This window comes from Branchiostoma belcheri, unplaced genomic scaffold (genome assembly GCF_001625305.1).
Source record: "Branchiostoma belcheri isolate BF01 breed outbred unplaced genomic scaffold, Haploidv18h27 scaffold85, whole genome shotgun sequence".
In the NCBI taxonomy this organism is placed as follows: domain Eukaryota; kingdom Metazoa; phylum Chordata; class Leptocardii; order Amphioxiformes; family Branchiostomatidae; genus Branchiostoma; species Branchiostoma belcheri.
In genome coordinates this window covers 1,074,525-1,087,135 of record NW_017804520.1, presented here as the reverse complement: position 1 = coordinate 1,087,135, position 12,611 = coordinate 1,074,525, and the positions used below count along the sequence as shown (strand labels likewise).

Genomic DNA, 12,611 nt, shown 5'->3' with positions numbered 1-12,611 from the left:
TGCATTTCCTGGTAGTGCATTTGGAAATTAACTATCCAACCTTGGGATATCTTAAGGGTATAAACCTAGTATACATCTAGGTGCATATTATATTTCTATATCTTCACATGCGTTCAAGCGTAAGTACACAATTTAAACTTTGCAACCAAAATTAATGTCCTTGGTTGAATCAGTGCTGCCGGAACCAGAAGAAGAGAGGTATGGCGACTATAGCCGTGACGTAAGGCAGGATGGAGCTACTGAGACTCGTTCCACTCACAGGAGGGTTGTCTGAAAGGGAAACAAAATGACACATGGAACGTGATGACATTTGTTTCATGAAAACAACGTAGATAGTGGGGTCGTGTGGCGTAACGGTACAGTACTCGACTCGGAACCACGAGGTCCCGGGTTCGAGTCCTGTCATGCCACCGATCTTGGGCTCTTGGGAAAGGCACTTTACACGACATTCCTCACTTAACTCAAGTAAAAATGAATATTGTCTCTGTGTGGAGGTTAAATTGGATGACGCAAACTGAAAAAAGTTGAAATACGTACCTCTAGCGACTGTCCTGAACAGGGATGCCCATCTAGAAGACTCTCTGAAGAAAAATGGCGTCTGTCCAAGTGGCGCGTCAACCGTCACTGTTCGACCACCTTCATAGCTGTTGTCACTCCATAGATGAACCTGTCAACGAAATAACCTCTGTCAATATCCTCTTAATATGACCTTAACCATAACCATATGTCAAGCTGTGAAAGACAAGCATGAATTCAGTTATTCATACATTTTAGTTTTGAATATATAAAAAATGGAAAAAGATGAAAATTATACATAAAGTTTTTTAGGTACTGATCAGATACATTATGCCATACAATTGTCTAAAGTACTTCGTAAACAGTTTTCGGTAAGCATGTCGCATTCAACACCACAGGATCTATAGGCCCCATTCCCACTGGGATAAAATTGTCCGGCCGGATCGAGCGGAATATTGATCCGGCTGCTCCCGTTCCGGCCGGCTCGATCTGGCTCGAAGCAGAATTGAAGCCGGATCAAACCGAATCAATTCGACTCGTTTCGGACAATTTCATCCTAGTGGGAATGGGGCCTTTAATGAGTGAATAGATATGTTAGTGTGCGTCGCTCACCCAGGTATGCCCCTGGGGCAGGTACACCTGCCAGGTGTCCACACCTTCCCTGTACACAGGTGCGATCAACACGTCCGGTCCGAACATGTACTGGTACTTGATGCTGTACACCTGTGTTGGAAGTCACAAAGAGCCAACATTTACCTCTGCCGGTCAAAATTGCCCATGGTAAAATAAGTCAACATGTATAGGTCCTAAGCACAAACCCCAACTAACTATGACCAGTCTCTAGCTGCCGCTGCGCCGCGTGCCTGCGAAGCTGGTGTACATGTGTTACGCCGAAAGGCGGTTTACTAGCCTCCTTCGCAGACTTCTGAGTCGTCGGCGTTAATTTTTTCGGGGAGCGACGAAAGCTATGCCGCGGAGGAACGGTTTTGCCGCCGATGGACTTTGCCGGGGAGAGACGGTCCCTCGGTGGCATAACTTTCGTCGCTCCCCGAAAAAAATTAACACCGACGACTCAGAAGTCTGCGAAGGAGGCTACAGTTATATCGGCTATACATATACCCATACAGTGCTATTTAGTAAATTACAGAACTATAAAAACACTCTGCAACTATCAAAATTGCATCATATATAAACCAGTGTACCATCGGGTCGTCCGGGTAGTGGTAGAACAGCGGACTCTGGACGGGGAGGTTGTAGCGGCTGTTGTTCTGCACGAGTTCCCGGATGTAGCCCGTCAGGCTGACGTGGACATCCACCAGTCGAGCGAAGTGTTGCAGAGTGCTATCGGAGGAGTACACCTAGAAAGGTGCATCATTTGGACGTTACGAAAACAACAAATTAGAAAATAAAAGATGACGGCGTTTGTGGCATAGATTATGACATAAATAAGTATGTAATCAAACGCAGTATAGAATGTAATCAAATGCAGTAGAATAACCGAATTTCTAAAAATATCTTGACTTCTGGCCCAATTTCGCAGGCACCATACCAACATAATACATTTTTTCAAAGGTCATAGGTAAAAAATTGTAAGAAGTCTGTATCGTCCCTCGTCCCCTTAACTTCTCGAACTACACCACGGAGATATACTCACAATTGTCAAAACGCAAAAGAAAAGAAAAGAACAGGAAAACATTTTCATGTTTTACCTGCCAGTTGTCAGCTGGTCGGTTCCCCTCGTGTGTTCGCATCATCGGGGTGAAGACTGCCATTTCTGCGTAACGGAGCAGTAACTCCTCCGTACGGGTTATTCCGAACAGGCTGCAGACGAAAGGCAATGGGTACTGATGTGTTCATTTCTTTACGTTAATAAAGGATTAATGCCCCCCCCCCCCCGAGGTGTATATGGTGAGATAACCCCTGGTCAGGTGCGATAACCACCAAATAAACCACCGAGTGAGCGCAGCGACGTCTTCTGGTTATATGATAATATGCCTTTGTTATATTGATCAATTTATCAAACTACCAATACAGATGAACTTTCATGATAATTTGTAACTCTAGTATAGACAGTGGACTAACGTTACCTGGTGAATCCACCGATGTCGAAGTGAGACAGACCATAGCCGGACACTCCGAGAGACAGCGCCGCCGGAATGACCGAGGCCAGCCCGTCCCCGAGACTGTAGTCAACAAACTGGTCTCCTGCCCAGGACATCACAGAATAGTTCTGACTGCCAGAGAAGCCAGCCCGCATCCAGAACACTGAAATGTATGCGTACAGTGAAAACGTAGTAATATTTAGAGCAGAACTTTATTGCACGTGACTGTACACGACACAACGTAGGGCAACAGCTATTGAACATAGTACAAAAAGAGGTATAGAATAAGAATGAAACATGTTACATGGGGAAACATGTACGTAGTTGTTCATTGTTCCAGATATATCAGTAACAGAGTGAGATGCATTACCCTACCTATCTCTCCAAGTTTGCCAGACTCCTCTACTGCGTCCCTGTTCGCCTTGGCCCAGAGTGCGGGGTAGTGGTTGTGCATCTCTCGTCCTGGCACACCGTTATAGAACACCATATCCGGCGGCAGGTACTCGCCAAAGTCCGCCATCCACCCGGACAGTCCCAGTTCGATCATGTTCTTGATGATGACTTCGTTCTTGTACCACTGAAAGGCGGCGGGGTTGGTCAAGTCGATGGTCCCGCAGAAGAACTCGCCGAAGTCCTGTATGTACGTCTGTCCCGTGGAGTTCTTCACGAAGTACCCGCGCGAATCCGCGATGGCGTACAGGTTGCCGAGTTTGTTGAGGTGAGGGTTGATGTAACCCAGGAATCTGACTCCTCGTTCTTTCTGCCTCACGATTTCTTCTCGTAGACCCGGGTACTGATTCTCGTCCCAAACCCAGTTCCAGAACAGCCGCCTGCCGAAAGATGTCCTGATCCTCCCGGCCCAGTCCTGGATCCACAGAGCGTTCACCTTGACCCCCTGACCTTCAGCTTGTTCTAAGTACCTCAGAACCTCGCTCGTCCCTCCCTGCACGCCGAGGATCGCGCCGTCGTACACCCAGTCGGGAAGTTCCGGCTGCTTCCCGAGCAGTGCTCCGAGCTGTTCCGAAAGTTCCGGAAAGGTGGCGGCGGCGCCGAAATGGACCACTCCCGGCGAGCCCCATATCTGCATGACGTGGGCCGTGGTGTCGGTGAAGTCCATAATCATGTAGTCTGTTGTAGTAAAATGGCAGAAGTACCTCCGCGAGGAGACGAAAGTGGGCTGTGGCCAGTAGGTTGTGTGGTAGTCTCCCCCGCCGCCGTCGCGCCTGTTAGCTTCGTCGGTGACGAACGTGCCCGGCTGCCGCCCGACGCCCTGCTCCCGGGTCCAGATTGGGAAGCTCCGGCCGCGCAGGTCGAAGTACGTGAACTGTTCGCCACCTATGGGAAGTCGTCAGTGTAGAAAAGTTGATATTTTGCTTATAAGTGCCTGGTGTCTTTGGCCTGGGTATTAGCCAGAAGCTACAAAATCATCCCACCTAGGGGCCATCGGCACCTGGCGTCACTTAGTCGACGTTAGGGCTATAGGGCCTTATCTTTAATGTGCGCAATGTTAACTATAATCCTTAAGCTTCAAAACAAAAAAATCTAACCAATTTTTAGATTACCTTATATTTTCTTCCCATATCTTTGTTCCATTACCCTAAAGATATCAAAAGGCACAACTTACAACATTTCAAGTCAATAGTCTCTATTTACCTTCTATATAACGACGATAGTTTTCACATTATCATCTTGTATTAACCTTTGATCATTTAAAAGAAGTGCCACAAATCACACGTATCCTTACTAGTGGACCTTACCCCCATAAACATGCTCGCCGTCATCAGCGTAAAGCCTAAGCCACGTTCTGTCAAGGTTCCCTGGGATCGAGATGTTCATCACGTGGTCGTGTCCCTCGTTCCCAGTCATAAGCGTCATCTCCGTCTGTAGACGAATATTTTATAAAGATGAATGATTTCCTTCATGGTTCACTTCTATGAGTAAGAAATGTGGGGAAAGGAGCGCTAGCCATTTGCCACTTTTTTGTTGTAATCCTGTTATATCCAATGCCTGCTATTCGCAGAGATTGCTATTCTGCTTTTTGGGATAGCATCTTAAGTACGTGTACAGCAAATGTGTGAGGTGCGATCCAAAATATTATGCTCTACAAAAGTTGACTTTTTGATCTCTGTTTTTATTGTTCAAGCCTTGACAACAGTTGCTCTGCGTGTCAATAAATTACTTATAAACTTCTCCACAAATTATATGCTAACCACTTCGTAATTATAAAAAAACACACCTGATACTAGTATACAATAATGCATGAAATTGACTTTTTGACCTGTGTGACCATTGTTCAAGCCTTGACGACATTTTGCTATTAAGCGTGTCAATAAATAACTTAATAATATAATAAACCTCTCCACAAATTATATGCTAACCACTTCGTAATTATATCAAAAACACACACCTGATATACAAGAATGCACCAAGTTGACTTTTTGACCTCTGTGACCATTGCTCAAGCCTTGCTTCTGACAACATTTACTCTTTATAAGCGTGTCAATAAATTACTTATAAACTTCTCCACAAATTATATGCAAACCACTTCGTGATTATTAATTACACACCTGATAGTTCCCTCCGGAAGAGAACAACAGTCTGTACTCAGACGGGGAGGGTTGTGTGACGTCCACGTCAGGCAGCGGCACTCTCAGCCCGACCGTGTCGGAGATGTTGAAGTTCCCGTGGAGCTCGCGAAACACCGTCGTCCCCGACCCGACCAAGATGGCGGGGTCGGACCTCTGGTGGCGGAGAAGCAGCGTCCCGTCGAGAAGGACGTCCACTCCGCCATCGCTGGTCTGCCTCACGGTGAACGCGCGGCAGTGTGCCGTAAACAGGACCGTCCAGAGCAGGACGTAGTGGCCGAGCTTAGGACCCTGCCAACTAGCCACTCGCCTTGCTGCCATGTTGAATGTACTCTTCTCAGACCGCCACGCTATGTGTGGACAGAAGTAATATATACCCCCATACACACATACAATGGCGGCTCGTAGTATGCAAACAGAGGTAAAATATTAAACCACGCCCCCCTCCCAACGGTTGCACTATGTACTAGTGTACCCTTGGCATAATTCTCAGACAGAATATCTAATTATATATTTGTCACATAAAAAGTGCCACGCTAATTACAGTAGTTAAAACCAAATGCACTAAATTTAAAAGCATCAATCTTCACAAATTAACTACTAGCAGGTGTAGGATTAGTGACGCTTTCTGGCATCCTCGTTTTTCTAACATTTTGGGATGGGGTCGTATGCGGTATTCAATAGACGGTTGAGCATGCCCCTGGCGATATTGTCTGAAATGACAGTCACCTGGTGGCGTATTTGCTATTGGGTCTATCTACTCAGTTTCCTTAAAGATAGTAGTGGATCTTTCGGATCGGTCAAGCATCGTTATGGTAAATAGTTTAATGTGACAGTCGTATTCTTCGTTTTGTACAATTATTCTACATCCTACAAACGATGTTTAACGTTGGCAACTTGGAGACATTTATTCAATTGAGCCACCAGCATGCTCAGCGCAATGAAGCCCGCAGTAGGATTTATGAATGTTTGTGAATGAATACAAACTGAATGCCGGTAAAGCATAACGTTGAGCTTCGGTAGGTTCCTTCGCGCACGGTTTGTAAGAGTACCATTAGACAAATACAATGCAAAGAGAATAGCGTTAACCCTTGTGGTGAAAACAGCCTACAGATGTTACGTAGCCGCGGGGCTGTATACGTATCTCTTTTGTTAAAGGGTGACCTGATACGCATGGCGTATTATCCAGGGTACGTTGACCCTTGCAGGGTAGGACGAAAGGTGTTGTAATTGTAGGTGCCAGGTACAGCTCTCAGGGAAACGCGATATCTGTACCTTTTCTACACGCAACAATGCCTTCTGTTGCGTAGATATAGTTTGGCATACTAGTAATGACAGTGGGTGGGGGAAAGTGCGGGTGGATGCCTAGGGACCAACCGCGTACGTTGTACGATTTTCAGCAGGGGAACCTTTGACAGGACCGACCGAAAACATCGCAAGGATCTACGGCCACCGTTCTCGTGACAAGACAGACGAGATGTACACAACGAATTCACGACTGATCCACGAGTGTGTCTGTTTGCTGTTGTAAGTCTTACGTGTGACGTGCGTGACTGGCACCTTTCTGTGGAAAACCGAACAGTGTAGAAGGGTTCAACCATGGCGGAAAACCCCGCAAAGAAGATGTCTGACTCAAACGGACACCTGCCCACTGTCTCTGAGAATGTAGGCAGACAGAATGGCGGGGTAGTATTGGACTCAGAGCCCGAAAACAAGGACGAAAACTCCGAGCAGAGGCATTGTTGTTGCAGGTGTTGTTTGCGATGTTGTCCTTCGGGCACCTGCGAATGCAGCTGTTTTTGTTTTCAAGCCTGTCTGCAGTCGGTCAGCTACATCATGGTGTACGGTTTGGAGGAACTCTTCACAAGGTAAGACCGGTTTTAGTCACGGTCCACAACAAGGGGAGGGGGGGGGGCAGAAGACCACTTTATTTTACTCACCAGCAAGATACACACGTTAAAAATTAAGCGTTTTTATACCACATCCATGTTCAACACCTGTGTAAGAGATATTCAAGGTGTGTTGGACTATTTTTGGGCAAAAAAAGGGGAAGTTTTCCTTGTGTGTCGTACCTTTTTTTAGGAACCGGAATGTATTGTGTATTGGGTTCCACTTTCTTTGTTTACCCTCGCAGTTGAATACGTGGAATGGTCATGGTATCATGTTATGTTTCAACCATGTTTGCGATTTAGTTTAAGAAAGAGTGAGGTTCATGTCCGAAAAAAACGGCAATGAATCTTATTTCCTTCACTCCGTGATGTGTACATGTGAAATATTCCAAACACAGGTGGCAAAATACCTTGCCTTTTACCTTCCATTCTTTTAAAAACACTATTATGAAGTCTAGTTAATTCGTGGTTGTAAAACGTGTATTGTACTTTATGCCATATATTGTGTACAAAATGAACGAGCCCTTGTTCTATGAATAGCTATATTCATCACCATTTGTCACTATAGTAAAAACGTCACACATTGTTATTAGTGATAGAACCGGACCATACACTACTGCATTTGTTCAGTCGATAACCATAAACAGATATGACCCGTGATACAAAAGGTTGCATGCAGACTGGTGACGTAGCGTATGTTATCTCAATACATGTATCATTAATGATTATTATGATATACTCTTTTCGAGCATATGTTATTGTTGGCAAAACTGTCTTGTTGAAGGCCATTTTCGTCACAAGAGGCAGTGTGTTGACATTGTTAAAAAACAACCCTTTAACTATGCGCCTGATTGGTTGTATCTTTTTTTATTTTAACGTACAAACAATACCATACATAGTAGTGATGCACTCGAGCGATATGGCTAGCGCTGATATTAATGTCACCACTAGACATAAAATAAAAATTACAACACAAGACAAAACAACGTCACATATGGGTAACGTCCAGGTAACAAGAAACAGAGTTAAGCTACTAAGATATCATAAATTGTTTTGGTTTTATTGAGCATACATGTATTAGCCATATTCATAAACTGCATCCATGTGGTTGACAATTTTTACCGAGTAATGCAGAAAAGTAATGGCTAACTCAGCGGAAAGGCCAGTGCTCTATTGTGGGCCCGGGGTAATTTTACCTACGATAGTCTGGCCTCAGTCTACTATTTATAACATAAGCTATCAGATAACCTTTAAACTATAGGAAAAATCAACAGCCGAGACAATGGCCTTCTAAATGTCTTTCATCTACAATCAAAGGAGAACTTAAAAAGGGACGTTGACCCTGACGTCTTGGGTTTGAAAAGAGACACACCTCTTGCTTGCTTGAGGACCCACGGCACTTGGTAATCTTAAGATATAAAGGGGTATACTTCAGTGTGCACTGCTTCGAACCAAGAAGCCCTTACACTTCTTGTAACTTCATAGTGTACCAGCCAATTTCAACACACATGGCGTATGAGTACAATGTATGGCGAATAATGATAGACATTTTCATTTCTTCACATTTTTTCTTTTCCTGAATTGTTTTTGGCATTCTATGACATTAGTATCGCTTTCCAAAAATGTCTTTGCAACATCCAACATATATTCGCTCATTTTGTACGATTTACAGTATGGTCGAACCCTTTTTTTTTTTAAACGGATGGAAATTCATGCGCGCGCGGATGCAATCCATGTAATAAAATCAACATGACCTGATTATCAGATCTGAACGACTGTTTGTGTCTAATCGAAATTCACTCCGATGAATGTTCTCCCCCAGGGTCGGTAGGTTTGTAGGCCGGTTCTACTGGCTCGCCATCCTCCTGCCCCTGCTGGTGACCGGCGGGTTCTGCGCTGGGTTCATCAAGTTCTACCAGGCGACGGAGTACAACGACCTCTGGGTCCCAGATGGTCAGTAACAACCTGTAAACTTTCAACTCCAGCTTTCAATTTCTGTCATTTCAACTTCAAGCTTGAAACAAGTACATGGAGGTGATTTATGCATCTAAACCAATGTGTTACGCCGAAGGGCGGTTATATTGACTGAACAGATACAGAAACTCCAAGCTTGAAGATTAATATGCACCAAAGTTATGCTGGTTGTACGTAATACTGCCTTTGCAAATGTAAAGTATGAGTGTTCTTGGCTATTGACGGTTCTGCGCACCAGTGGCACCGTGCTTTGTCCACAATCACCAGCTTCATTTCACACACACCCCTCCAGGTTCCACCATACTGGACAAGGCGGCCTTCGTCGGGAGGAACTTCCCGAGCCTCGCGGGCCGGTACCAGTACATCCTGGTCATCGACGATAATGTACTGACCGCTGACAGCATCAGAGCGGTAATTATTATGTTTACCAGAGGAAAACATATTGTTTTTACTACGTTTCCCCTTCTTCTTCTCCTCCAAACAGTGACCTCTGATTTGACTGAACCAGACTGTCTGTCACCATGGTAACTGGTGTTGGGTTACATCATGTGGCAATTTTTTAGTAGGAGGGATTTAGACTCCTGTCACCATATATGTGAATGCGTTTGAGTAAGAATTAACAGAGAAGACCATATGTGAAAGTAAACATTATGCATTTGCTTGCAAATGTTACGGTTCTAGTATATGTTGTGTGATTGCTTTCGACAGTAATGCGTGCTAAAGAACAGAACAGGCATGGAAATTGAGCAAACGTTGGTATTGAATCTGACCTTGGTTCTTTCAGATGTATGCTATTGACAAGAAGGTCAAAGAAATAAATGTTGCAACTGTTCCCTCCTGGGATAATATTTGTTACAAGTGAGTACCACATCTTTTATTTACTCCACAGAGGTTGATATGTCTTTGATTATTAATGTTCTCATTTATTCATAGAGTGAAGTGGTCTCGTGAAGCAAATCAAAATCTAGTAATTTTTGCTGAATTGAATATATTTTGTGTCGTATATATTTTGTAATATGTATTTGTGTAATATTTACACACAGCATGATCAGTTCTAGAAAATATAGTGATTCTGGATGCATATGAAGGCGACAGTGGTCGTTGAAAATTTGATCTCTGTGTAATCCTTGTGTTGGAATTAAGTTAAACATTTTACTATGATTACTGCCAACACAGATGAACTTTCATGATAATAGTAACTTAACAATGACATACCTGATAATATACAATTTTCCCTGTTTGTCTGTCTGTCTGTCTGTTTGTTTGTTTGTTCATTGGATTAGGATCTCCATTACTGTCCCAATTCACACTTTTCCTCCTGGAGTCCTGGTGATGATGCAAATTACCATATGACTTATACGAGACGTCTATCTTTTCGTAAGATTTTGACGTAAGGAATCACACACTCCACTTCCAGGCTCAATGGAGTTTGCTTCTCAACCAGTCTGCTGGAGCTGTGGAGCTTTAACGAGACGGTCATCAGTAACCTGACAGATCAGGACGTCATAGACAGGGTCAACACGGTCAACCTCACCAGGTGATTTCATACAGAGAAGAACTTTATTGCACGACAGCTGTACATGGTACATTGTATGGCAACAGCTACTATATTGAACATAGTGCAAAAAGAAAAGGGTATAAAATGAAACTTAACATCCTAGCTACTAAAGCATCAAGTGCTTGTATAGTGTACAATCAGGTTGAGCTAACCACGAGTTTCGGAATTTTTATAACAATAATATATTTATTACCCATATTTATATGTATGTTTGTTCCAGTCCTGTGTACTTAGCAGACTACTACGTTGACAAGGTGCTGAGTGAAATAAGCAGGGATGCGAATGGAAACATAACTGGCGCAAAGGCACACACCATGGTGTATGCATTGAGAACGGTGAGTAGAAGCAATCATAGACTTTTTCGTTGTTACTTTCTTATCATGTAGGCATTGAAGACTGAAATTAGACGTATAGAGATAGGACTGGTCTGAATTACATCTTAAGAAATTACAGCATCTGTTATCCTTAAAGATAAGGGAAGCAGTCCACATCCAGTTGGAACGTGCCGGGATGAATCGTAACGAAGGTTGGGAGCTGCCCAAGTCCTACCTACCCCTACTCCGCAAGGAGGCGGGGGAAGCCAGAAGATCCACACAAGTCTCGACCTAGTCTCGTGTTCTCGCGAGACTAGTTCACTCCGTGATCAAGATGTACAGTCAACATCCTAAAATTTGTAGGTACGTGTTTCTACCTTTAAAAAACAGTCACTGATTGAAGAATATTCTAACTAACTGTTATCTTGTGTTTTTAGGGAGGAGAAGTTGGGAGTACCTGGGAGACTGAGTTTATCGATATAGGCCTGGCAGGGCACAGTGACCTTGACGAAGTCTTGCCTAGAGCTATCAGGAGGTGAGCTCTGTCACAATATTTTACAGAATTTTATTGATTAAAAAATACATACTATTCATTCAATCAAGCTTTATTGCATATTCATGCAATTCATTTATAGTGATGATATATATATATGTTACATGCATGTGAATACTGAGTAAAAAAGAATAATCTAAACGTCTTATAGCGTAGATATTGTGTTTATTCAATGTATAGCTCTTACATTGGCGGAAGAAATTTTACAAACGTTTGTTTCATTCCAGTTTTCAGGACGCTTTTCGGGGCCAAACTTTCTCTGAGCTGCAGCTGTTGTCGGCCGGGTACGCGCTCATCATCACATACGTGGTGCTCATGGTCGGAAACATCAACCTCGTGGAGCACAGGGTAGGATAGAAACACACTTTTTTTATATCTACCAAGATATCAAAAGAAAAGTTCCGCTGCAGTACTGTAACTAGAAAAATACCACTTGCAAAACAAATGCAAAATATTTACCTTCGCATATGGTCTTCTATGTTAATTCTTACTCAAACGAATTCACATCTATGGTGGCAAGAGTATAAATCCCTCCTACTATAAAATTGCAACATGATGTAACCCAACACCAGTTACCATGGTGTGAGACGGTCTGGTTCAGGTCATTGACCAGATCAGAGGTCAATGTTTGTAGAAGAAGAAGAGGAAGACGAAACAGAGCAAAAACAATATATTTTCCTTCGGTAAACATAACAAACCGCGATGGGACCCACAATCTAATCATTTTGAGGCCTCATCAAGAGCTAATATTATAATATATAATTACCAAATATCATTAGGGTCCATCCCTAACTTCTTGAGCTATCATACTAAAACACATACAAACGCTACCCAAAACATAACCTTCTTTGCGAAGGTGATCTTAAAATTGAAATTCCCTCAGAAAAACTTATATATACTGACATATCTTAATTTATTTTAATGCAGATTTATGTCGGTCTGCTGGGCGTGGTAGCCGTTGGCATGGCAACAGGAGCGTCCATAGGGTTTTGTTCTCTTTGCGGAGTTGCATATGGACCCATTCACAGCATCATGCCTTTTCTTCTCATAGGTATGTCAAGGTAGCCTCTACCAGGCTTGAGGAGGCGGCTGGAAAAAGTAGAAATCGGCCAAAATAGAG

The 12,611-nt window shown here is 43.4% G+C and overlaps 2 protein-coding genes across 2 annotated transcripts in view; one reads left to right on the top strand and one right to left on the bottom strand.

Annotated features, from left to right (window-relative positions):
• Positions 1 to 3: 3 nt before the first annotated feature.
• Positions 4 to 5,569, bottom strand: LOC109487078 (sulfoquinovosidase-like). Its single transcript, XM_019791038.1, has 9 exons — positions 5,186 to 5,569; positions 4,376 to 4,499; positions 2,994 to 3,953; positions 2,604 to 2,781; positions 2,226 to 2,337; positions 1,719 to 1,874; positions 1,129 to 1,239; positions 538 to 667; positions 4 to 270 (listed from the first exon to the last, which is right to left on the bottom strand). The coding sequence occupies exons 1-9, from the start codon at positions 5,522 to 5,524 to the stop codon at positions 170 to 172; spliced, it is 2,211 nt and encodes a 736-aa protein (XP_019646597.1). The 5' UTR covers positions 5,525 to 5,569; the 3' UTR covers positions 4 to 169.
• Positions 5,570 to 6,410: 841 nt separating this feature from the next.
• Positions 6,411 to 12,611, top strand: part of LOC109487089 (patched domain-containing protein 3-like) — a 15,665-nt gene continuing 9,464 nt past the window's right edge. Inside the window, exons 1-9 of the mRNA XM_019791060.1 lie at positions 6,411 to 7,071; positions 8,915 to 9,045; positions 9,359 to 9,477; positions 9,851 to 9,924; positions 10,484 to 10,603; positions 10,845 to 10,959; positions 11,376 to 11,473; positions 11,719 to 11,839; positions 12,419 to 12,542. Of these exons, the coding sequence (XP_019646619.1) occupies positions 6,803 to 7,071; positions 8,915 to 9,045; positions 9,359 to 9,477; positions 9,851 to 9,924; positions 10,484 to 10,603; positions 10,845 to 10,959; positions 11,376 to 11,473; positions 11,719 to 11,839; positions 12,419 to 12,542 (1,171 nt within the window). The 5' untranslated portion in view covers positions 6,411 to 6,802. The remainder of the gene's footprint in view (positions 7,072 to 8,914; positions 9,046 to 9,358; positions 9,478 to 9,850; positions 9,925 to 10,483; positions 10,604 to 10,844; positions 10,960 to 11,375; positions 11,474 to 11,718; positions 11,840 to 12,418; positions 12,543 to 12,611) is intronic.

Excerpts from the sequence above, each read along its gene's own strand:
- LOC109487078 (XM_019791038.1), bottom strand. The coding sequence starts at position 5,524 with ATGGCAGCAAGGCGAGTGGCTAGTTGGCAGGGTCCTAAGCTCGGCCAC. Across the intron at positions 1,875-2,225 it reads GACCAGCTGACAACTGGCAG|GTGTACTCCTCCGATAGCAC; the intron begins GTAAAACATGAA and ends GCACCTTTCTAG. Across the intron at positions 1,240-1,718 it reads ACTACCCGGACGACCCGATG|GTGTACAGCATCAAGTACCA; the intron begins GTACACTGGTTT and ends CTTCCAACACAG.